Source organism: Dreissena polymorpha, chromosome 10, assembly GCF_020536995.1.
Source record: "Dreissena polymorpha isolate Duluth1 chromosome 10, UMN_Dpol_1.0, whole genome shotgun sequence".
NCBI classification, from domain to species: domain Eukaryota; kingdom Metazoa; phylum Mollusca; class Bivalvia; order Myida; family Dreissenidae; genus Dreissena; species Dreissena polymorpha.
The window spans coordinates 72,810,762-72,837,964 of NC_068364.1; the positions used below are offsets into that span (position 1 = coordinate 72,810,762).

Below are 27,203 nucleotides of genomic sequence, written 5' to 3' on the forward strand. Positions count from 1 at the left end.
TATTATTTTTGTGTATGTCTAATTTTCATGAAGGTCTAGCTTTTGTGTATATCTCATTTTTTGTATCAATTCTAATTTTTGCAAAGGACAAAGTTTCCAGTAGGTCTAATTTGTGTGTAGGTCCAATTTTCATTGAGGTCTATTTTTTTTGCGCTTTTCGCGCTACCAATAATTCAAATATTTATGACTACTGTGAATTTTACCAATCTTAAAATTTGTCAGCATCCTGCACTATGAGTTTTTACATTTTTGCTTCATATGCTGACATATTGATTTGAGAATCCGCATGCTGGTTTAAGAGTGTAAAACATTCAAAGGTACCTTAAGTGTTCTGTGTTAGTGCCCCCACTTTTAAGTGTGTTGGAAATTTTCATTGCTATGTACCAGTATGGAGCTGTTGGAAGACTACAACGGACCAAATATGAAGAGGAGAGATCCCATTGGCTATACTACGCTGACGATAAATTTGAGGTGGGTTTTACACATTGTTAAAAAATATATACTTATCCCTTTTTTTCAGCAATAATATATAATTGTATGCTATATATAATGACATAAATTATATATTTTTATATCTTATTTTTCAGCAATAATATTTAATTATATGCTATATAATATGACATTCCTGAAAATTCACATTTTATGAAGAGAATCAGTTTTGACAATACTATGCTTTGTTTAATCACATGTGAGTTTTGGGTTACAAGCATAGGTCATCAGGTTTATATCGTTTAACTTGAATAATATTTTATCTCTTACGGGCGTTTCTTGTTTGATTAATTTTTTTAGCAGTCACATAAACAACCACGCTTTGTATTATGGATCTTTAAATTTACACCCATTATTGCTGCTTCTTCCTGTATTTGCACGATGATGATCTGAACTATTAACTATATGATGCTATATTCTTATATCTTTTTCTCAAAAGAAGGGATATAGTTTACACTTGTTTGTAATTTCATTTCATCGTTCCTCAAAAAGTTGTAACTCTGTTGCTCTGGTCTCTTTCCTACCATTGAGTAATTCAATGGTAATTAAATCGAATGCGTTTTAATGCCCTTTTATTATTGTTTATTTTGAGCTGAAATGCTATGAGGTTGATTTTTATTTACACATAAATGTATCATGAATATTGCTGGGCCAAGTGTGAGGTTGAGCGCTCTTAAACCGGTATAAACCCCCAATGCTTTGCATTGACCATTCCAAGGCGTTGACCCCAGCTTTATTCTTATATGTGTATATGTTATTTCGTATTGTGCTGTTTCTTACTGTTTTGGCAATTGGTCACTTGCCTTACATAAAGGACCAACTAATTGTTTATAATGAGAATGCAATACTGCTACAGCAGCTGGAGTGTCACTTCTTTATGATTACTGGTTATTACACAATAATAGACAGGCAAACTAAAAATGGTTTCTATGGAATATTTCACGGAAGATTATCATTTGTTTTTATGCCCCCGATAAGGTGGCATATAGCAGTTGAACTGCCTGTCAGTCCGTCTGTCTGTCTGTCAGTCTGTGTGTCTGTCCGAAAACTTTAACATAACTTTTGCAATATTGAAGATAGCAACTTGATATTTGGCATGCATGTGTATCTCATGGAGCTGCACATTTTGAGTGGTGAAAGGTCAAGGTCATCCTTTAAGGTCAAAGGTCAAATTTATGGCTGCAAAGCAGCGCAGAAGGGGGCATTGTGTTTCTGACAAACACATCTCTTGTTCTTAACAATTTTTTAAGTCAACATTTCAATAGGATTTGTCTTAAATCTGATAAGTATAATTTTTATGAAAAACTGGGCCTGTTTTCAGCAAACCTTTCTAAGAAGTAAGAATAAAGAATGGACTTAGTACAGAACAATAACAAAATATGTTCAGCATTTGAATTTTTTCCAGGTTACAAATGTTGCAATGATTTTCTAAATGAAGAGTTGTGTACTTTGATTTGATCAATTCTAAGTCATATTGAATAGATTTATGCTCTACAAATTTTACAGTTTAAAGAATATTCTTTCTTTTTTTACTTAAGACAAATAATTGGTTTATGAAGTACGACCCCGGTTTTCATAAAAAGCTTTACAGTCAGCAGTTTGGGTTTAATAAATAAGGTTATGTTGGTCTTATTGAGAAAATGTGTTTTTACGTTTCAGAATCACAATTTCGTTCTGTATACAAATAGTTCAGATGAAAGATATTCTGTTTTCAGAACCATTTCATAGAAGATGTCCGCAGACTGTTGAAGGTGCTGCTTATGTTCCTTCCACTGCCTATGTTCTGGGCTCTCAGTGATCAACAGGTGGGTATATACCAGCATTTGTTGTATGGCTCAATAGGGAAAAGTTCCTGTACTGCCTAAATTGGGAAAAATTAGCACGCAAAAACCCTGTAATTGAGAAATTCCCCTTTGTTAAATGTTCAGATTCAGAATTATGGTATTTTATAATTGCTCCAAACTAAATTGCAAAAATTCATTTATATATTCTTTAACAGGCATTTTAGCTTGAAATGTTCGATTCCAGTGCTCATTTAATTAGTTCATTTTCAGATATGGAATGAAAAATTGACGCAACTTTCCTTCCCTTTTTCAGACGGTTATCGGGATTTTGTAATTTTTCATCCATTTGGAAATTTAGTGTCTTTTACAGGAACTTTATATAATAGGGTAAAATTACCTGTATACAATGAGCCAGATTACTAGACCATGTTCCAAACAGTCTTATCAAATATTGGACTGCACGACTTTAGTGATTCAAGTGACAACTGCATTTTGTAAAATAGCAAAGTTGAAATGTATGTGTGTCTCTGAAAAACATGTTAAAGATTACCAAGGAAATTAATAAAATTGCTTTATTGAAGTATTCATATAGTTTTATATTCATGCTTTTTCGACAATTGTTATCATATTGAAAAGAAGTATGGTCCTAGATTATAACACAATTTTACTCATGGTGAAGTTACGGATCATATCTTCTCTTCTTAACTATCAACTTGGAAATGTGAAGTTTCTTGCTATATTAAGATTTAGAATGTTCACAATACAGTGCTTATATTAAAAGATCACATTTTATTTCACAGTACCCAGTACACATCGCTTGATTATCCTAAGTGTTTAAAATTGCATGCTTGTTTTGACCATATTGGAAAAATTCTCTGATTATCAACTTATAATTTTCTGACTTTCGATAGCCATTACAACATATTAAGAAAAGAATTCACAGATCTCTGCTTTCAGCAACGCTGAATGAAAGAGATTGACATAATTACATTTTGGAGTGGGAACATTGTTGAGACAAATATTTGTTATCTTTTCAGGGCTCTAGATGGACGTTACAAGCAGAACACATGAATGGGGATATGGTACATAATTGAAATTTGGTTTGGCAACTGTGTGCCACCAAAGGGAGGGAGGGAGGCATTAAGTATTTTACTTGTCCGTTTGTACCCACGGATGTATGAACATCACAAAGCTTGTGTTTTTTTGAAATCCTCTTTTTAACAGCTGGGTGGGTTACTATATAATTCTCAAACATTCACAGCTGACTGATCTGAATGTGTTGATTATTGATTTACGAGGAATTTTCACGGAGGCAAGTTTTGGAAGAATTATGATCGTGTTTTTTTTCCCACTATAAAACTTTTGTTTTCAAGTTCTCTTTAATTACCTGATGGATCTTAATCAAACTTGCACAGCTAAAAAGCCTTATATGTTGGTGATGGTTAAGAAAGGGATTTGCTCTGTGTCCAGTATTGGAAGAATTACAGCCCTTTGTCTGTTTCTCCATTAAAGAATATATAAGCCCCAAACCTGTTTGTACAGGTTATCATTGTAAAATGAAACAATAGAACTTAATAAGTTTCTGACTAACGGTTCCAACATGTTAAAATGCCTGTCCATATCCAGGGTATATTTGGCACCATCAAGCCAGACCAGATGCAGGCATTGAATCCTCTACTGATCCTGGCCTTGATTCCCCTTCTGGACAAGGTTGTCTACCCATTGCTCAACAAATGCCATATACCCAGCAGGTAAGAAATAATCTACATCTACAAAAAAGACTGTCCAAATAAGATACTTTGAATGGTTACTTGACTTTTGTTTGTTTGTTGTAATCACTCTGTTTTTTAGTATCACATCTTAAAGAAATCATGCTATTTATATAGTATTCTTACATTATGTGTTAAGTGTAGGACTAAACATAGTTTGTGCACTTTATTTTAACATAAACAAGGGACTTTGACTGGGCAGCTCATATTTTTACAATTAAGTTGTCAGTGAACAACCATTTTGTTTTAGTCAGGTGGAGAAAACAAAAAATGCAAGCTGTAATTGAGCTTTACAAGAGCAGATGTTGACATGCGATAACATTGTCCATGCTATTTGCGGAGCAATCAAGCTAAACTACTGAGTTAATCACGTAACTTTTTTTCAACAATCGGCCCGACTGTAAGACAATGTACAGACTGGTTTCTGTATTTTTACAATCAGACGGAAATAAAACTATCAATCTACGATGATCATTGTTAAATCTTCAACTTCAACGGAGCAGAAACCCAACGTTTTATGCAGTCCATCCCACCCCACCCACCCCCCCTCCCAAAAACAAATAAATAAGAAAGATTATGATAAAAAAATATTATTTAAATAAACGCACCAGAACTTTTCAAGAAACTGAACTAAAGGATTTTCCATAGTAACGAGTTGATGATGATCAAATTGCTACATAATATTGTTTATTATATACTGCTATAAAGAATGTACCATGGAAAGACAAAACTGTAACTGAAACAAGCAAATTAAACTCTTTATTTATGATTATTTCCACAATATTTTACATTAATTAATAAATGTGTTTAGAATTTATATAAACATTTCAATTTAACAAAATTTCCTAAATGGTTGTCCGTGGACAAGTATAGTTTTTTGAGATTTTGCCTACCCTGCTAGTAGGATTGTGATTGTAATGCTCCCCAGGTAGAATTGGGACTTTCAACCAATAGATTGAAACAGCATAGCTCCTGACTAGATTTCAAATGAGCATTTTGGTCTGGAGCTTCCCTGGCCATATATGGCATAAGATCCATTGTCGCATGTCGCGGGTCATAAATGGTTTTGATCATATTGGATAATTGGTGGAGTTAAGTTGGTTTAATGAATGTGATGTCTGGAGATTGTCATTTGAGTTCCTTCTTAAAAAGCTTTCAGATACTGATCTAAGTATCAATATTATCTGTCAGACTGTCTTGATTTCAAACTTTTAAAGAGCTTTTATTGAATGAAGCCTGCACCAAGAAAACAATTACTTCATTGAGTTTTTGTAAGTTTTTTGTTAGTTGTTAGTTAAATCTTGAAAGCCGGGTTTAAATAAATATGTTATAAAAAATATTTAGTCCCACACTAACAAGGATTTGTTTTTCTTTATAGGCCCTTGCAGAAGATGGTGGTTGGATTGTTCATCAGTTCATTTGCCTTTGTAGCTGCAGGATTTGTTCAGTTAAAAATTGACGTAAGTGATGCAGATGACTCATAGCTGAAATTTCATGGCGATGAATTTCATGACAGGCACTGTAAAGACCCAAGTATTTGTGGGATGGCGGCTTTAAACACAGGTGGAAGTAATGTACTCTGGATATTTTTTTTTTTGTTATAGGAGCCTAATATATTCAAATAAATATATAAAATCATGTTTAATGAGGAAAAAATTGACGGAGAGCCATGAAAAAAAAAAATCTCTGATATTGGAATCATAACAAGGTCATTAACTAGAATTCATCATTGACCTGTCTAAAAATATATCCAGGGTACGTTACTTCCACCTGTGGCTTTAAATTGTATTATTGTAACTGAATATTTGTTATATACACATATGCATGCAGTGATTTTTTTTGCTCAAATTTACAGCCGAATTTCGGCTGCTTCCCAATCGCAAAATTACACGTTTTTTCCCAAAATTCTGACCAAAATTTCCCAAAAAAAGCCCAACTTCCAAAAAAAAAAAAAAAAAAAATTTTTTTTTTTTTTTTTTTTTTTTTTTTTAGAAAGAAGTCTCATATAACTTAATTATGATTTCTTAAATCTAGGTCTCAACTTTATTTTTTAAACATCTTACAAAATATATAACTTGAATTTAGTCATTTTTGTCCATAAATCATTCCCAAACTTGCCAATTTTATTGATTAAAAAAAAAACAATTTGACCAGACTCCTTTTCTAGAAAACTCCCTGAATATGCACTTAAAAACAATATCACTTCTGTTACTTATAATCCTATTTATAATGCTTAATTTTTCCCAATTTCATGGTTTATCGCGCTATTTTTCCCAATTTCACGGTTTATCGCGCTAATTTTCCCAATTCAAAAGGCACAGGCTGTAACAAATTAAAGAAAAAAAAATCACTGGCGTGGGATCAACATATTGAAAGGTTTATAAACAGCAAATAGGTTAATTACAAATGAATAATAACTGTTCATTCAATATTTTAGTAGCCATTTTTCAATTTAAGTTATTTTGTTTCAATTATTCGAAAAATCTATATCAAAAGATAGATATCTTATTGCTTATTTATTTCAAAGAAATTTATAGTAAACACTATTGTTTACAAAAAATTAAGCAAATAATTTCTCCTTTAAGTATTTGAGGATCAATATATATGGATAAGAACATACAAGGACTTCTTGTTTACCGGGGCCCGTATTCACCAAACAATTCTTAGACTTAAGTATAAGAATAAAGAATATTCTTCAAATTGATATATTCAATAAGTGCTTGAATATTGAGTAAAACTTGTTATTAAACACCTCTTTCTATTGCATTCTATATGTAGAACATTGTGTTAATTACTTAATTACCAGTGGATGCATCTATATATTCAAACACTGAATGCATTTTTCTTGGTTCCAAGTCCATTCTTTATTCTTAAGTCTAAGAACTGTTTGGTGAATACGGGCCGATATGTTAAGTTATTAATTTGGTGTGTTTTGTGGAGTTATTGTTTATTGTGACATAAAAATACTTGTTAGTACATGTAGATAAGGAAAAAGCACTTTACTTTTCATTGGGTGTGTCATAAAGTTCTACTGTTGAGTGTTGATTTGGGAACTCTTTTAGAACGTTGAGGAATCCCCAATGCAGGCAGATATGTCTGGTCTGACCGTGTTCAAACTCTTATAGAACGCTGAGGAATCACCAATGCAGGCAGATATGTCTGGTCTGACCGTGATCAAACTCTTTTAGAACGTTGAGGAATCCCCAATGCAGGCAGATATGTCTGGTCTGACCGTGTTTAAACTCTTTTAGAACGCTGAGGAATCACCAATGCAGGCAGATATGTCTGGTCTGACCATGTTCAAACTCTTTTAGAACGCTGAGGAATCCCCAATGCAGGCAGATATGTCTGGTCTGACCGTGTTCAAACTCTTTTAGGAGGAATCCCCAATGCAGGCAGATATGTCTGGTCTGACCGTGTTCAAACTCTTAGAACGCTGAGGAATCACCAATGCAGGCAGATATGTCTGGTCTGACCATGTTCAAACTCTTTTAGAACGCTGAGGAATCCCCAATGCAGGCAGATATGTCTGGTCTGACCATGTTCAACACTCTACCATGTGAACTTCAAGTCTTCTCACCTTTCTTCAATGACACAATTGATGGAAAAAAGGTAAAAATGTGTCTGTTTTTGTTCTTTATATACATATGTTTTAATACAATTTTATGCTACTGCTTTTTTTCGTGCGTTCAAGAAAACTATCCAGGGGACAACATTTCATAATTATAAAAAATTAATGTTTTAGTGAGTGTTGATAAAAGTGAAACCTATGCGTAAGTTATCATTTAATAATAACTTTAAACAAATATTATTATATTATGACACCAGAGTGGGATGCATAAGCAAAGCATTTGTCCATTTACCAGTCCGTAAGTTTGTCCCTTCTTTATCTACTCAATTGGATGTCGCTCAAACTTTCACAGTTTATTGACATCCATATGTAAAGGATCACTAGAAATGGAATTTAGGCTGTAAGGATGGTTGGCAGAATTATTTCCCTTGGTCTGTTTATCCATTATGACATATATAGTCCTAAATTTTATGTATCCATCTCTTGTTTAACTTCTAGTTGGATCTTGTTCAAACTGTCACATTTGAATAACCTTAAGATTAGATGTTGTTTTTTTGCGTTTTTTCTCTGTATGAAGATATGTTAATATATCAAGTTGATGAATTTTTTTTCAAACAAATGTTGGTGGCAAGCAGTTTAGGCTTAACTATATTGACCTTTTGTCTTTTTGTCCTTTATATAGTGGAATTATCTATGTGTTCAAACATAAGTTGTGGGTGTAGGGCATCCGTTACTGTGGAGCATTGCAACTAAAAAATATGATATTATATTAGCCATCTAAATTATCCTTTCAAAATTGTCCATGTACAAACAAATGTTGTGCTCTTGCGAGTTTATTTTAAGAAGATATAAATATTTATGTAAGATGTATATATTTTATTTTTGACTACAGACCAGCGACTTTATGGAGACAGCTGGAGGTAAATATCAGATAGGTATAAAGAGTGACTGCGGGAAATCTGGTAAGAAGACTGCCAATGGAACCTTCACCGTCATAGAGGGCTCAGCGTACAGACTTTTTGCTTTTGAAGACTTTGGCGGGACACTTAGACTTGCACTGGTTAGTAGACTACGTTTGGTTCTTTCCACTTACATAAAACGCTTTCATGCATGTTTTCAAGACATAGCATTTTTGTGTGCTTCTGCAGGCAGATAATTGATGTTTAATTCTTTGGTGTTTCAACTAATAATGATTTTACAATAAATTCTTGTTCTTTGTTACCTTTTATCTTTAGAATTATGTTTTTGAGTAAAATTATTGGTCAAGACACTAGCTATGTTATTAAGGTGCCTTCTTAAATACAGAATTATGCTCAATAAAGTGGGTTTTGTAAAGCTCATCTGAGCACCAAGGGCTCAAGGTGAGCTATTGTGTTCATCCTTTGTCTAGCGTCATGCCGCGTGTGGTGTGTAGCATCAACTTTTAGCTCGTTTTCACTCAACAAGCCTAATTTTTCATCCAATCTTTATGAAACATGTTAACAATGTTTATCTCGACCATATCTTGGGGAGTTCAAATATGAGTGAGGTGCTTCCAAAACAAGTTCTTCAGGTCAAATCTTATTAAACAACATTGTTACCACTCTAGAAATCCGATTTATGACTCAATCTTCATGAAACTTGGTCAGAATGTTCATGTTGACAATATCTAGTAATAACCATCTCCTTACCTGGAAGATTACACTTAAAGGTAAATGGTAGTAACCATCTCCTTACCTGGAAGATCACACTTAAAGCTCAATGGTAATAACCATCTCCTTACCTGGAAGATCACACTTAAAGGTCAATGGTAATAACCATCTCCTTACCTGGAAGATCACACTTAAAGGTCAATGGTCATTTTTTGCCAAAAAATAACAAGAAAATTCCTGTCTCAGCTATACATTTGCCATATATAGATACCTATAAAATAACTTGGCACAAATGCAAGGTCACCCTAAAAAAATCATAGTTGGTCATTGAACAGCTTGTTTGGTCTGTAACTTTGTCCTTTATCATGCTATCTTAAAACTTAGCACTAATGACAACCACAATGACATTTTGTTTGTAAAACCTGCATGCCTCCCTACCTCAGCTTACTTGGTCATATGAAGAGGTCAAAAGTCCAATTTCGTTATAAAAAAGTTTCCGGGCTGTATTTTTTTATTCATGAATTCAATTTTAAGCATATTGACCACAAATGACTATTATTAGGAGACATAATGCCATGGTATGTATTACCTGCCTCATTACCTCAAATGTCAAAGCCTATTACATGCTGTTGTCTACATCTTCAAAAAAATTAACATGTTAACCAGGCTATTCATATTGTAAGAATATTTCATTCTGACAAAACATGGCTAAACAGAGCGCCTCTGATTAATCAGCACTGTTTGGTTTAGGCAGGTTTTACTGTATATGAACTTGTTTAAATTTTTCATGTTCAAAGACACATTTTCTGTTCCATACAGTTTCCAGATCAGAGGCAAAAAGCTAAAAATGGAAATGCAGCATTAAGGTAAATTTTCAATTAACCTGTTTAAAAAGTTACTGTATCACAGAATAGAGTATTTTTGTGGAGCCCTCTTGCAGACAAGCTGAAAATGGCTGTGTCAAGGTTCAAGTGGATGTGCCTTCTTTAGTTCCTCTGAGCTTCTCTGGACTGTAACTTTGTTATTCATCAAATAATCTTGTACTTAATGACCACAAATGTCCACCAAATGGAGATGAAGTGTGCTGTGTAACATTAGTCTTACTACGTCAAAGTTCAAGGTCACACTTTGACAATATAGAATATTTATTATGTATAGAATATTTCATACAACAGATAAAAAAGGAAAGATAATAAGTTTTTGATATGTATTTACCAGTTCACAATACCCAGACTTGTTGTCATATAAGTTATAATAGTTTGATGCACTTTTTTATGCCCTCCTATGAGGGCAGTCCATCTGTCCTTCCGTCACACTTTGCGTTTAGGTTTCTGTGTTAGGTTTCGAAAAATGCTCATAACTTCTATGTCCCTTCAAATAGCAAATTGATATTTGGCATACATGTGTATATCATGGAGCACATTTTAAGTGGTGAAAAGTCAAGGTCATTCTTCAAGGTCAAAGGTAAAAAAAACATGTATCAAAGCGGCACAGTAGGGGGCTTTGTGTTTCTAACAATGACATGATTCTTGTTTAATATCTGAAGTGGTTTCAAAATGTCCTCAAATATTTGTCTTATTGTGAATGTGGCCATTATTACCAGCATAATGTTTGACCACCATTAATCAATTCTAAACAATGAAAACAATGCCAGCATAAAACTTTTCTACTTATTGTTTCCTATGGTGGATATGGCATAACGTATTTCAGCATACAGTATTTGACTAACATTTACCAATTCTGATCAAGGCAAACACATTCATTTACTGGTCAGCTAATTTTGATTTAGCATACATCACAAGTTGATTCAAGCAAATAATTTTCTACTGGCACTTGTATTGACCAATTCTGGACAATGCAAATGAGCCCTTGTTTCTTGGCAAAACCAGGTTTAACGCATTGTGCGGAAAATGTTGTCCCAGATTAGACTGTGCTGTCTGCACAGGCTAATCACGACGACCTTTTCAGCTTTTATTGATTTGATTTTTTAAAGGCAGTCTCTTCTAAGCAACAATCCAGTTAACCCTTTCAGTGCGGGAACCAAATTTTGAAGGCCTTTGCAAACAGTTTGGATCCAGATGAGACGCTACAAAATGTGGCGTCTCATCAGGATCCAAACTGTTTGCTATTCTGATAATATTCTTTGAAAAAAATCGAAGAAAATGCTAATTTTAGAAATTAAGCAGACAACATTTTAGCAGACGACAAATTTCCCAGCATGCAAAGGGTTAAGGCCTTAAAAGGTCGTCCCTGATTAGCCTCTGTGTGGACTTCACAGTCTAATCTTAAACCACACTTTAAGCACATGTATTAAACCCCGTTTTCCTAGTGCGAGTCTCAAATGATTTCATTACAGCATATTTCCTGTGACCAACGGAGCAATAGAGAAACTGGCACTTCTTAGTGATGTCACCACGGCAACAACATCTGCTAATGTAGGCTCCTTGGTCAACATCAGCCAGTTTCAGCCCACTGATTTCATGGTATTTGAACCAAACATGTAAGGACTTTCATTGGTATTTATTTTGTAAGGTGCATTAATAAAAAGAAAAAAAGAGCTTTTTTAACTGAAATACAGAAATTTTAAGGTTATACAGTTCATAAGGTTTTTGCAGTAAGATTGTTGGTCATGTTATGTCATGGAAAATTATAAAATATCAATAAATTTTAATTTAACAATTATATTTATCATTAAGTGTATTTAAGTTGTTTTCTTGAAACATCTTACCGTTGTTGAATCAAAGTTACAGTTAATTTTTTACTAAATTGAGTGTTTCATTTCCCTTTCAGCTATTCAATATTTGTCCCCGAGTTAGTGACTGACAAGTTGTTGAACATGAACGTTTCATTGGACCTGAAGTCTGGGGGTGTCTATACAGCATTTGTCTATGGTGATGAGACAAAGGTATGCAGCATTTCTCTATTGAGATGAGAGACAGGTACCTTGCTTGGTTATGAAACACATTGCAGATCAGTTATTGACTCCTTGTTTTGTGTGGACAAAGAACAATTGTTTTATTTTCTTTGACCAGTTTCATTTCAAAAGTCTGCGTGATTAATTGCTCATTGTGAGCTTTTGTGATACTGTGATGTCTGTCGTCAGTGTGTGCCACTTTACATCTTCTTTCTTCAAACATCTTTTCTTAACTGCTGGGCAGAATTTTACGAATTTTCACCGGAGTAATTTTTTATCGATGGTCCTTTATGAAAATTGTTTAAATCATCTTCGCTAATAGCCCCATATCCCCACATTTTCCTGAGTAAAACAAAACAATAGCTACAATTATCAAAACGTTTCCCCTATTTCCAGCCACAAAGGTACTGATTTATTGCTTAATTACTTTGTTTATTAACAAAAAGGTTAATTAAAAAAATACAGGTTAACCTTTTCTAAAAAATGTAACAGGTAAACTGGTTGTTTCGGTATATTAACTGGTTAACCCCTTGCATCCCTATAATTAACACAGACACATTAATAAATGACCGTTTTTTGCTACAACTGGCAGTTGGCTCGTACATAGACAAGGTAATAAATAAATTTAACTTGTTTTTCCTAGTGACATACAATGTATATAATAAGCACACATATTACTTTTTATGGCCCCCACTATAGTAGTGGGGGACATATTGTTTTTGCCCTGTCTGTTGGTCTGTTGGTCTGTCTGTTGGTCTGTCTGTTTGCGCCAACTTTAACATTTTGCAATAACTTTTGCTATATTGAAGATAGCAACTTCATATTTGGCATGCATGTGTATCTCATGAAGCTGCACATTTTGAGTGGTGAAAGGTCAAGGTCAAGGTCATCCTTCAAGGTCAGAGGTCAAACATATATGGCCAAAATCGCTCATATTATGAATACTTTTGCAATATTGAAGATAGCAACTTGATATTTGGCATGCATGTGTATCTCATGGAGCTGCACATTTTGAGTGGTGAAAGGTCAAGGTCAAGGTCATCCTTCAAGGTCAGAGGTCAAATATATGTGGCCCAAATCGCTTATTTTATAAATACTTTTGCAATATTGAAGATAGCAACTTGATATTTGGCATGCATGTGCATCTCATGGAGCTGCACATTTTGAGTGGTGAAAGGTCAAGGTCAAGGTCATCCTTCAAGGTCAGAGGTCAAATATATGTGGCCCAAATCGCTTATTTTATGAATACTTTTGCAATATTGAATATAGCAACTTGACATTTGGCATGCATGTGTATCTCATGGAGCTGCACATTTTGAGTGGTGAAAGGTCAAGGTCATCCTTCACAAGGTCAAGGTCATCCTTCAAAGTCAAACGTCATATAGGGGGACATTGTGTTTCACAAACGCATCTTGTTACTTGCTGACATTGGACATGTTTACAAACAATATAAAATAAATACAGTAATATACATGTACATGTTTATTCTTTTTTTCAGCTCACAATAGCCTTGTACACTGGCATCTCAGAGAATAAAGTGTCAATACTATGGCTGGTTCCCCAGTACTTCCTGATCACCATGGGGGAGGTGCTGTTTTCAGTTGCTGGCCTATCTTTTGCATACTCCCAGGTAAGCCTCTGTTAACCCTTTGCATGCTGGGAAATTTCTTGTCTGCTAAAATGTCATCTGCTGAATTTCTAAAATTAGCATTTTCTTCTATTTTTTTTCAAAGAATACTATCAGAATAGCAAACAGTTTGGATCCAGATGAGACGCCACGTTCTGTGGCGTCTCATCTGGATCCAAACTGTTTGCAAAGGCCTTCAAAATTCGGTTCCAGCACTGAAAGGGTTAACACTTTCATACTCAGAAGCAATATGAAAACGTCTGTGCAATCAGCATAAAACCAGAGCAGCCTGTGAGTAACATGCACAGCCTGTTCAGGTTTTATGCTGTTTGCTGCTCATCAGTACCTTAGTGTTGGAAATGAAGCCTATAAAACTTGAATCCATTTAGAAAAGAATTTTAATTAATTTGGTTTCTTATGGACAACAAACTGGTTAAAATGCAAATCTGAGCAGGAAAAGGGTTTAGCTGCAATATGATTCATACTGCATGATTTTGGCCTTTGTGATTAATCATAACGGCTCACTGACTGCCGTCATGGAAAAAGACGTATTTCTTAATACTTTCAGCATGCATTTAAGGAATGTGAAATATTTCTGTATAAATTCGGGCAATTAGTAGCATTCATTTAACTAAATTGCTACCTGCCAGGTAAAGGTCATACTTTGATCCTGAAGATGAAGGTCAAATACAGCACTTATAAGGTCAAACCTTGTGTAACAGTTCTGCAAAAAGCTGTGCGTGATAGTGCCCGATGTTCATTTACAGCTCTAGTTGATTGGTTCCAGTACCCAGCTGGATGTTGGATCCGAGTAACACAGTGGCTTGCTTTAGTTTATATTATTCCCTGCCAAAGGGGGAGCGATATAGATATTGCTTTGGCCGTCTGTTACAAACTGTTCAGAGCTATGTCTCAGAAACTATATAACATATCAAAATGAAACTTTAAGGCGCATACAGATATCAATGAAGAGAAGTGCCAAGCACAGAACTGTAACCTTACACATTCTTAATTAAGAGCTATTGTTTCTTGTTTTGGCTATCCATTTCATCGCTCTTCAGATGTAACACTTCTAGAAAGGGATAGAGGTAGGTCTATGTTGGAAGTAAGATATCATTTTGGATAAAAATACCGATAGCTGCCTGCAATAGCTCGAGTAAGACATTATAAATTCTATACTATACTTACACTAGTATACAGCTGCAGGGCCTGGTAATTACCCGTTTATGTTTGCATTTTCTCAGGCCCCACAATCGATGAAATCCGTAGTGCAAGCACTGTGGTTGTCCACGGTTGGTATTGGAGATATGGTCGTCATCATTGTAGCCAACATCCATGCCATTCCTTCACAGGTATGAAATTAATTACTGCAAGCTTTAATGAGCTATGAGAAATATTAAGAAGTCTAAGATGAAAGTTGTTCTGAGCTTGCCCGGAAAGCGCAATCTGTTTTTCTGTAAAAGATCCCCAAAATGTGTGAAACACTAGCCTTCTTTCATAGTATAGCATTTTCCAAGATTTCTCGTAGACCTTGGGGTGATAACCAAGTAGTTATGTTCCAGAATCACTTTAAGTTTTGTTTTATCCTAAATCCTTCTTTGTTTAGTTTATATATTGTTAATAGATAATTTTTCTCTTTCTCTGAAAATCAGTGTTCCTCATTATTCAGTCCGTAAAAACCTGTAAATATAATTTCACAGCCCCTGAAAATCTGTGTTTTTTAAGAAACAGCACCACAAGAAAACCTGTGATTTTCATCATTCAGCATCTGAAAACCCATACTTCTCTTTACACATCATCTGAAAATCTTGGTTTCTTATTAGACAGCCCCTTTTTAAACCTGTACCTTTCTTTACACAGATGGCAGAGTTCTTCCTGTTTGCCTGCCTGATGTTCATCGACACGCTAATCTTCATGCTGATGAGCCTGTTCTACGAGTACAAGTCCAACTCTGTCTACACTGAGCTACCAGATGATACAACACTTACGGGGGAGGGTGACAAGGGGGACACCAAGGAGATCTTGGAGGCTGACAGTTCAGAGAATCTTCCTCTGCAGCCAGTGAAGATAATATTAACTGCTGCAGAATAGCAGTGGATATGGGCAGTGTGGAATAGGATTGGTTGAGTGGAGGTTCATGGGACAAATTGTGTCAGGGGAAGTTAACTTTATGTTTCGTCAAAATTTAAACCATGAAATTCTTCTTCTGTATCCTTAAAGGTGTACAATAATTTCTGTGGAATACATGTAGCAGTGGATTTCAATGTGTACAATTTTACAATGATATGCTATGATTATAGCTTAAATTTATCAAAGTTGCATTCCATGACATAATTTTACTTAGAAACTATTCTTTGTGTGATGTTATTAAATTATTAAATTGTTAATTAAATCACTTTTACATGCTACAGTAAATGTTTTGTTTTTTTTGGGGGGGGGGGGGGGCGTATAGGATAAATGGAGGTTTACAAAATGTTTCTTCTAAATTTCAACCATGAAATTGCTTTGTGGAGCAAGTCTTGACAATGTGCAAAAGAACCAAAGGAGGTTTACTTGTGATATCTTTCAAATGCAGGAATTTTAACTGTGGAGTGGAGTTTATTTTAAAAATCTGAAATAGTACCAGTATAGCTTTTTTATACTTTGAAATAAACGCTATAGGGGATTTATTTGATGCGTCTGTAGAAAGTTGCAATCTCAATACAGAAAAACACTGGTTGATAAAATGTGTGACAAACGTAAGCGTATGTTTTTCACAAAATATAGCTTTTGTGGGGACCTTTTCGTCATTCTAATGCTCCAATTCTCCTCCATGGAATCATTCCAGTCTAATTATGATAAATAAATCATACACGCAACTTCAAAATTATTCACATAGCTTCATGACTTCTTTTCAGTTATGTTACCGTAATCTACATATCATGCCTTCATCTAAATGCAAAAATAGTTCTCTATTGATTGTGTAGAAAATCATTTGGGTAATGTATTCATTTTGGAAGTAATATGATGCAAACCAAACCCAAGTGCTGAACTTTTGTTGATGAGATATATACAACTAAATGACAATTTTAAGTTTAAATTTATAGAAAGTAACATTCCATGACATAAATAGGCAGTTAAATGTCATTATTAGATTGACACAAAAAAAACAGATGCATTTTCTTTATTATATCCCCATCACCATTGGTAATGGGGGCTATATAGGAGTCACTTTGTCAGTCTGTCTGTCGGTCTGTCCCGAAATTTCATCCGATCTTCACCAAACTTGGTCACAAGTTGTATCTAGATGATGTCTAGGTCAAGTTTGAATATGGGTCATGCCAGGTCAAAAACTTGGTCACGGGGTCACAATTAGTGTGTTTTAAATCGAAAGTTTGTCCGCACCATAACTATGTCATTTATCGTTAGATTTTAAAATGACTTGGTACATTTGTTCACCATCATGGGACGGTGTGTCGTATGAAAAAGGTACGTTGATATCTCCAATGTCAAGTTCACACTTGGGGTTCAAAGGTCAAATGCTTGTCCGGGCCATAACTTTGTAATTAATTGTGAGATTTTAAAACCTTTTGGCAAATTTGTTCACCATCAGTGGACGGTGTGTCGCGCGAAAGAATAACGTCGATATCTCCAAGGTCAAGGTCACACTTTGAGTTCAATGATTATAAATTAGCTTGTACGGGCCATACTTATGTCATTCATTGTTAGATTTTAAAATCATTTGGCACATTTGTTCGCCATAATTGGACAGAGTGTTGCGCGAAAGAATTACGTCAATATCTCAAAGGTCAAGGTCACACTTTATGTTCAAAGGTCAAAACTGGCCATAAATGAGCTTGTCCGGGCCAAAACATTGTTGTTCATTGTGATATTTAAAAATCATTTGGCACATTTGTTCACCATCATTGGACGGTGTGTTGCGCGAAAGAATTTTGTCAATATCTCCAAGGTCAAGGTCACTTTTTGAGTTCAAAGGTCAAAAATGGCCATAAATGAGCTGGTCTTTCTAACTATGTCTTTCATTGTGAGATTTTAAAATCATTTGGCACATTCGTTCACCATCATTGGACGGTGTGGCGCGCGAAAGAATTACGTGATATATCCAAGGTCAAGGTCACACTTTGAGTTCAAAGGTAAAAAATGGCCATAAATGAGCTTGTCCAGGCCATAACTATGACGTTTATTGTGAGATTTTTAAATCATTTGGCTCTTTTGTTCACCATCATTAGATGGTGTGTCGCGCAAAAGAATTAGGTAGATATCTCCAAGGTCAAGGTCACACTTTGAGTTCAAAGGTCAAAAATGGCAATAAATGATCTTGTCTGGACCATAACTCTGTTATTCATTTTTTAAATGACTCTGTACATAATCATTAATTTTGTTCACAGTCATTGGACGGCCTGTCATGGAAAATAATTCAAGAGTTCAAAGGTCAAAATGGCTGTAAATAATAATGGCATAACAATTCTTAAAAATTTCCATAACTTACATTCTCTTGTTTTGTGAAGACAGCATGCAAAATAGTCTGTGTCAATGCGGCACGTGGGGGTATACGTCGCGTCTGTGACAAAGCTCTAGTTTTAACTCTGCAAATATACTATATATTCAAACTTGCATTTTGTTTACCCCTTTCCCACTCAGAACCAAAATGAAAATGGCTATGTGCAAACAACATTAAACCGGAACAGCCTGCGAGTAACTCGCAGTCTGTTCAGGTTTTATGCTGTTTGCTGCTCATCAGTATGTAAGGGTTGGAAAACAAGCATTTAAACCTGAATTTAGTAAGAAAGGTATTTAATTAAATTTAACTTACTAAGGGCCTACAAATGCGACAAAATACGTATCTTAGTTGTAAAGGGATAATTTGTTAGGGACATTTACCAGTTTATTTGTGTTTATTGAAAATGACATGCTAATCCAAACAACTATGGTAGTTGTTTCAATTTGTCTTCATTATTCAAGGTGAAGAAGATGTGATTCGCTATATAGGCTCATCTCTAAAAACCAAAAGTCACAGTTAACAAATTCCAACAACTACAATTGAAATGTATAATTTATATTGTTTATAACAAATATTTGAAAAAAACAGCTTGTTATTAAAGATAGTATGATTGTATAGACAATACTCATTTATTTCTTTAAGATTAATACTCTTTTATTTCTTTAAGATTATATGTGAAATTATACAGCGATACTGAACTGATAAAATTACGTTCTATATTTGATAGTCAGAAAGATATATTTGTAAGGACAATGTTGTATCACAAATAACTGTTATGTTTGAAATTCTATTTGCAGATGTTATTACTCTTTATATAGCTGTTTGTTGTTTTAATTTGCTCATGATCAGATGTAAATGATTGATTTCTTTTCAAAGATCATATAATTTGATGCATTTTTCTAATTTTTATTGTCTTGTTTGTTTATTTTATTGTTACATATTTCTGTTTGCTTAATTTTATTTAATGCAATTGCTTCTGTAAAAAAATAATAATTTTAATGTCTTGTAACTGAAGATTATTATCATTTCTATATATTTTGTTGGTTATTATTATAATTCATATTTATTAAAGTTATTAAACGGAAGATTGAATTAAATCAAACATGTTTGTATTCATATAGCAGTGTATATTTATTTTATAGTTATTAATTGTCTGTTGAAATGCGTTTTTATCTTGTTATAAGGTTAGTTTTAGAAATCCGTAGTGTATTTCATTTCCAAGGTTGTGGTATGTAATTTCATATACATGTATTTACATTATCTTACTCCTGTTGTGTTGTTTCCTTGAAACCAAATGAATTTAAAAATGAGACGCACACTGGTAAAACGGGCATTGGTGCATTTCCGTAGTGTTGTCGCAGATTAACCACAGTCTGCACACGCTAATTAGGGACAACACCTTCAGCTTTAATGGAGCAATTTTTCATTTAAAGGGAGTCTCTCCTAAACGAACACCATGCAGTTCAGGCTGAAAGTGTTTTTTCCTGATAAGCCTGTGCGGACTTTTCAGGCTAATCTGGGACAACACTTTATGCACTTGCTGTAAGCCCTATTTTCCCAGAGTGCTGCTCAAATATACATGTAAGTTGCATAATTCCCAGTGCCAAGTGTTAAAGTACATTCTTACAACTGGGTTGCATTCATTAAAAGAGTAAAATAACATTCCTTGTGCTTTGATTCAAACTCAGAATGTTGGATTGATTTTGTTAAGTTTATTCAATTTTTCACCATGCACAAGAAGTTCTTCCATAGATTAAATCATATTGGAGCGTTGTTATCACCCATATTTGAATCTCTTAATCAAAAATGATTATTATTATCAGTGATGCATTTACCAAATATGTGTTCTTGTTTTTGCAGATATCTTCCTTTCTGTTACTAGTTAAAGTTTATTGTTGATGTTTATTTTACTGCTGATATATACATACACTCTATTAAAATGTTATATTTACATTAAAAAATAAATTTAAAGATCTTTGATACAATAGTTGTTATTTTGCTTCTGTGAGAAATAATTTATAATTTCAAGCAATCAACAACAAGATAAAAATTCACTGCGTTCCTACAACAAATTGGAGACTCAAAATATAATATTTTGTGTATTTTCTTCTTTTTTTAGCTCACCTAAGCACAATGTGCTCTTGATGAGCTTTTGTGATCGACTTTTGTCGATGGTCCCTCATGCATCGTTCAGCGCTAATATTTTATCTTGTTAACACTAAAGAGGCCATATTTATTGCCCGATCTTCATGAAACTTGGTCAGAAGATGTCTGAATGATATCTTGGACGAGTTCCAAAATGGTTCCGGTTGAAAAACGTGGTCCCCAGGGGGCGGTACATTTTTCCTTAAATGGCTATACTAAAACCTTGTTAACACTAGAAGCCACATTTATTGTTAGGTCTTTATAAAACTTGCTCATAATATTTTTCCCAATGATATCTTGGACGAGTTCCAAAATGGTTTCGGTTGGTTGAAAAACATGGTCCCAAGGGGGCGGGACATTTTTCCTGAGCCATTAATCGAATTATGTTTTAAATAATACAGTTAATTAATTACTGTTATTTAAGCAATTAACGTGGCCATTTACCTGGCCTACTGAATCCATCAATTTTATTGAATTATAAAGGTATTAAACAACACTTTTATTTGAGGTAACATTTTTTGACGTTTTTATACCGCTTTCTTTTTATGATCAATTAAAAAAATTCATAATAATGTACCTTAACAATGTTCCATAATTGATGGAACTTTTGGAGGGCCAGTGCCAGGGGTGGTTTATTAGAAGGGTGGCATATGTCCTTGCTATATAGTATGTTGATCCTTGCTGATGAAATAAAAATAATACAAGTATTTCAATCTTTAAAAAAAAATCATACCGGGTCCTCACTACGTTTCTGTTGGTTCGCTGCACGTCCAATCAATCCACAAGTCACATCCAATCAATCCACAAGTCACGTCCAATCAATCCACAAGTCACGTCCAATCAATCCACAAGTCACGTCCAATCAATCCACAAGCCATGTCCAATCAGTCCACAAGTCACGTCCAATCAATCCACAAGTCACGTCCAATCAATCCACAAGCCATGTCCAATCAGTCCACAAGTCACGTCCAATCAATCTACAAGTCACGTCCAATCAGTCCACAAGTCACGTCCAATAAGTCCACAAGTCACGTCCAATCAGTTCACAAGTCACTTCCAATCAATCCACAAGTCACGTCCAATCAATCCACAAGTCACGTCCAATCAATCCACAAGTCACGTCCAATCAATCCACACGTCACGTCCAATCAATCCACAAGTCACGTCCAATCAGTCCACAAGTCACGTCCAATCAGTCCACAAGTCACGTCCAATCAATCCACACGTCACGTCCAATCAATCCACAAGTCACGTCCAATCAATCCATAAGTCACGTCCAATCATTCCACAAGTCACGTCCAATCAATCCACAAGTCACGTCCAATCAGTCCACAAGTCACGTCTAATCAAAGTCACCTCTAAATTGTCTGTTCATATATAAAATGAATCGTATATATCGATCAAACAGTAATGCAGTAATGGGAATTGGTAATAATCATTCATTTAGCAGGCAGCAGCTGACGATTCCGTCGGAATAAATCCGCATCTATTTCTACGCACATTGTTCTGGTATGTGTCTAACAATTTCTCTTCGTAAATACAAGAGTGTAAAAATATCCGCCAGTGAGACTATACTTTTATAATCGTTGCTTGTTTGTTTGCCTGTTTTCTCAGAAACATTGCGGGAATTTCATGAAAGGTTGGGGCTGGGCCAACTATTTGAGTGTTTGTTTTCTCGGTAAAATGAGCGGATTTCCTGGAAGTTTGGGACCTGGCCAAGTACAGTAACATTTATATGGAGAAGAGTGTAGACAAACATTGCTGCATGTCTGATCATCTGATTGTGACGATGTGTTTCATAGAGAGAACGTCGTGTTTCGTTTCATTAGTATTGTTGGCGATTCAATGAGTCTGTTCAGAATACCAACATGCATATTGATATTAAACACATGTTTGTTTCTCATTACTCCGTTTTTACTCTACTTACAACCCAACGACGATAGCTTAAAGTCGACATCTAATTGAGTAGCATTGAGGAAAATATGATAATTAGAACACAAACAGTTTTAATGATATACGTGCACATAAAACTAAGTCATAGGTCCAAATGTATTGTCAATATAATGCCAATGTTATATAAACAACCATGCCATTTAATTTACCTCAATATCCATACAGTGTTGTTTTCACATTAGCTCAACTTCTTTTTCATATCTTTTCTAAGAAATAATGAAACACATGATGTAAAAAGAATATTTCGTGTACTGAATTATTATTATCATATTTTATAAAATTGATGTGATAACGGGTTTGGTTACTTTGTAATGTGTTATGTATTAATCTCTGTTTTTGTGAGATATGATTGAACAGACCATTTTTTGTAGTCATACAAAGGATTGATTTAAGCTTGCATTATGGAACGCCATAGCTGCCTTAACATGACAACGTGCATTACATTACGTTATTTATCATTATATGATGTTTATTTTATATTATATGATGTAACTTTGGCATTATACGTTGTTAATTAATGATAGTATGATGATAAGTTACCATTATATGATGCTCACTGTACATTATATGATGTACAATGCCCATTGTATGATACTCCCTTTCTATTATATGGTGTTCACGGTCCATTATATGATGCACATCGTTCATTTTATGATGCACACTGTCAATTATATGATGTTCATTGTTAATTAAATAATGCTCATTGTTCAATATATGACGCTCACTGTAAATTATATGATGAACATTGTCCATTATATGATGCTCATTGTCCATTATATAATGCTCACTTTTAATAAGATGATGCTCCCTGTCCATTATATGATGCTCATTTTGCATAATATGATGCTCAATGTCAATTATACGATGGTCACTGTCCAATAGTTTATGTTGATTGTCCATTATATGATGATTGTTGTCCATTATATGATGCTTATTGTCCATTATATGATGACCATTGTACATTACATGATGACCATTGTCAATTATATGATGCTTACTGTCCATTATATGATGCTCATTGTCCATTATATGATGCATATTGTCCATTATATGATGATCATTGTTCATAAAATGATGATCATTGTCCATTATATGATGATCATTGTCCATAAAATGATGATCATTGTCCATTATATGATGCATATTTTCCATTATATGATGATCATTGTACATTATATGACGACCATTGTCCATTATATGATGCTTATTGTCCATTATATGATGCTCGTTGTCCATTATATGATGACCATTGTCCATTATATGATGATCATTGTCCATTATATGATGCTTATTGTCCATTATATGATGCTCATTGTACATTATATGATGATCATTGTCCATTATATGATGCTTATTGTCCATTATATGATGCTCATTGTACATTATATGATGACCATTGTCCATTATATGATGCTCATTGTACATTATATGGTGCTCATTGTACATTATATGATGCTTATTGTCCATTATATGATGATCATTGTACATTATATGATGCTTACTGTCCATTATATGATGCTCACTGACCATTATATGATGCTCATTGTTCAATATATGATTCATTGTGATGTCTGGTCCATTTGCTATATTTTGGCTCTAGTTCGTTCTTGTTTGCTCATTATTAATTATTCTTCAATGCTCAGATTCTATTTTAGAAAGTTATTCTAAACGTGAGGTTGGAGGCTATTTAAATTTCCATGTTGATAAATCGCTATTGTTTAGTGTAAATTTGTCATGGTGTTGTGAAAGTTTTAATCGAAAGGAGAGATACATAAGGCTGCATGTGTCATGGTTAAGTCAACATGAATGAAATTCTCAATAAATTGGGACTAAGTAGCGTCTGTGAGACTTTCGAACGTGAGAAAATTACCCCAGACATTGTTAGCAAATTATCAGCGCACGAAATGGAAATGCTAGGTATTTCTAATAGAACTGACATGATGCGTTTACGGATTGAAAGTAACAAGCATGGATGCTTTAAACCAAGTAAAGACGCGTCTCTAGGCGGAGCACCACAATTTAACATACCAAAGACTGTCCTGGAGAATCTTGTTGAAAATGGTTTTAAGATAATTGATATTGCACGCTTGTTAGCAGTGTCTGAACGAACCGTTTACCGACGAATGATGCGATATGGTTTAAGCAAACAGTCATTTTCTACTCTTACTGATGACAACCTTGATGAACACGTTACAGAAGTCATTAAGGAGTTCCCATTTTGTGGTGAGAATATGATCATGCAACTCCTTCGCCAAAAAGGCATAAATATCCAGCGGTATCGTTTGAGGGAGAGCATTCACATACTAAACCCAACGAGGATTTCAAAAAGAAAACGTGGTCGACTACACAGACGTGTGTACGAGGTTGCTGGACCAAATCACTTATGGCATATAGACACAAACCATAAACTCGTTCGCTGGAGATTTGTTGTTATAGGAGGAATAGATGGCTACAGTAGAATGGTTACTTTTATGTCTTGCTCAGACAACAATAAAGCATACACTGTGTTAGAAAGCTTCAAGTCCGGTGTGCAAAAGTACGGAATTCCAAAAAAGGTAAGATCCGACAAGGGATTAGAAAACGTGGGTGTTGCCGATTTTATGCTAGCGAAACGGGGGACGGGCAGTATGATAACTGGACGCAGTACACATAACCAGCGTATTGAACGATTATGGCGGGATGTATTTGAAGGCGTATTGTCCTATTTTTATCACTTGTTTTACTATATGGAAGACAACAGGATCTTGGATTCTTTAAACATAGTGCATTTAATTGCTCTGCACTACATTTATATGAAGGAAATAAACAGAAGACTAAGTTTATGGACCCAAGCATGGTCGACGCATCGACTTAGAACAGTAAGGTCATCTCCGCACGCGCTATGGATATCTGGGCAGATGCAGTCACCTGTTGGCTTTGATTTAGACGATACGAACGATGGCGATACCGACGACTCTGGAGACATTCAAATTGCAAGTATTGATGGGAGACCAATATTTGCCCCTTTGGAACAGGTGATCAGTGACAACTGCAGGGTGATGCTACAAGCAAGAATCTCATTTCCAAGGATTAACATCAATCATGGGATTGACGATTACATTGCTTGTGTCGATATCATTGACAGACATAATCAAATATAATGAATTAACGTATTATGTACACGCTAAATTATAAACCGCGATTAAAACCTGTGTACAATTCATATGTGCAACAAAAGTAACATCATTTACATGTAAACATGCAGTGATTTTCATAGAACTCCACAAACTGTATGGTATGATATGGTTCATGTATGTCTGTCTATGATGCCAACATCTGCACTAAGACATTAAATCGGTCGTTTTTATATATTATATGAAATATAAAGAAGTAAAACTCCAGTTGCTCCTGTAGTATTTTATCATATGTATTTGTGAACTATGCTCCTTAAAATGCATTTTTCTAACATATAGGCAAAACAAGCATATTTAAAGAATTTATATCCCCGCCGAAACTCATTAATATTGCAATGGATTCGGCTACAACTCTGAACTTTCAAAATCATTTTAACGAAACTTATGTAAGAACCACCTAAGCATGATAATACGCATTAAATTTGAATTCCATCAGTCTATACGACAGCTTCAGATAAAAAAATCCTCAATTTCAACCAATAAAGAGGCCATATTAATTCTAGAGTTAATCCCAACACAACTTGCCAGTGTACTTCCTCAGTACGATACTAAACATGTATTTAATATATAATAACATTTCATACTATACTTAGGAAACAGCTAAGGACGGACAATTTTCTCAATTTATGGGCCAAAATGATTCCCGACAAAACTTCAGCATACACTACCCAATTATGGTGATAGGCATTTCTACACATTAGTAACTGAGAAAAAGTTCAATTAATAAATGGTGCCCAACTCTGGCGTTAGCGAGTCGTTTGCGACAGAATTAATGAATGCACCACCACAGTATTAAATAAGAAATGTGTCCACACGACAAGGATGCCCCCAACTGTAACTTTGTCACTTCATAAAAGCATAACTGTGACAATGTTTTTGAGATATACATCGCCTTTTTTTTCAAACTATTAGTTTGCTGCATAATAGGTGTTCAATATTTAAATTTTGTTGTTTGCTACATATGTCATCTGCTGCAGTGTTTGATTATTTTTTTCTGACAATTCTTTGAATGCAAATAACAGGAATGCATGTATCTTCTTGTCAACTGTAGAAAAAACAGGAGATGTGTTTGTCAGAAACACAATGTCCCATAATGATGTGCCGCTTTGATTTTTTTACCTTGAAGGATGACCTTGACCTTTCACCAATCAAAATGTGCAGCTCCATGAGATACACATGCATGCCAAATATGAAGTTGCTATCTTCAATATTGCAGAAGTTATGAGCAAGGTTAAAGTTTTAAGACAGAATGACAGACAGGCCCAAAAAATATACCCCCTTTTTTTAAAAAGGGGGCATAAAAACATTTTGTTATACTTACTAAAGCAAAGCGTTGAATACATTGCATTTGTTTCTATGGCAATCTTTTTCATGACACGTAGCACATTTACGCAGGTGGATACTGGTGTATTGTTATGTGTTGCAGATGAATGCATAATCTCAGAGTATATGTTACTAAATCACAGATATCTGGTAATGTCCATACCAGACTATATCAAGTTTTGATTATATGAAGATGTTAATTAATTTACATTGTGAGATTCCATAGTGTTTGCGCAAAACAAAAATGCCCATGTTCGAACTTGGCCTAGAGATCATCTAGATAAAACTTGTAAGCAAGTTTGGTATAGATCGGATGAAAACTA

At 34.6% G+C, this 27,203-nt stretch overlaps 1 protein-coding gene across 1 annotated transcript in view; it reads left to right on the plus strand.

Moving 5' to 3' along the window:
• The window catches only part of LOC127846971 (solute carrier family 15 member 2-like), a 43,330-nt gene extending 23,059 nt beyond the window's left edge, over window positions 1-20,271 (plus strand). Inside the window, exons 11-23 of the mRNA XM_052378445.1 lie at window positions 388-471; window positions 2,205-2,294; window positions 3,311-3,355; window positions 3,900-4,024; window positions 5,421-5,502; window positions 7,538-7,654; window positions 8,506-8,673; window positions 10,064-10,110; window positions 11,601-11,744; window positions 12,035-12,149; window positions 13,657-13,788; window positions 15,030-15,137; window positions 15,646-20,271. Coding sequence (XP_052234405.1) covers window positions 388-471; window positions 2,205-2,294; window positions 3,311-3,355; window positions 3,900-4,024; window positions 5,421-5,502; window positions 7,538-7,654; window positions 8,506-8,673; window positions 10,064-10,110; window positions 11,601-11,744; window positions 12,035-12,149; window positions 13,657-13,788; window positions 15,030-15,137; window positions 15,646-15,876 — 1,488 coding nt within the window. The 3' untranslated portion in view covers window positions 15,877-20,271. The remainder of the gene's footprint in view (window positions 1-387; window positions 472-2,204; window positions 2,295-3,310; window positions 3,356-3,899; window positions 4,025-5,420; window positions 5,503-7,537; window positions 7,655-8,505; window positions 8,674-10,063; window positions 10,111-11,600; window positions 11,745-12,034; window positions 12,150-13,656; window positions 13,789-15,029; window positions 15,138-15,645) is intronic.
• Window positions 20,272-27,203: the final 6,932 nt, after the last annotated feature.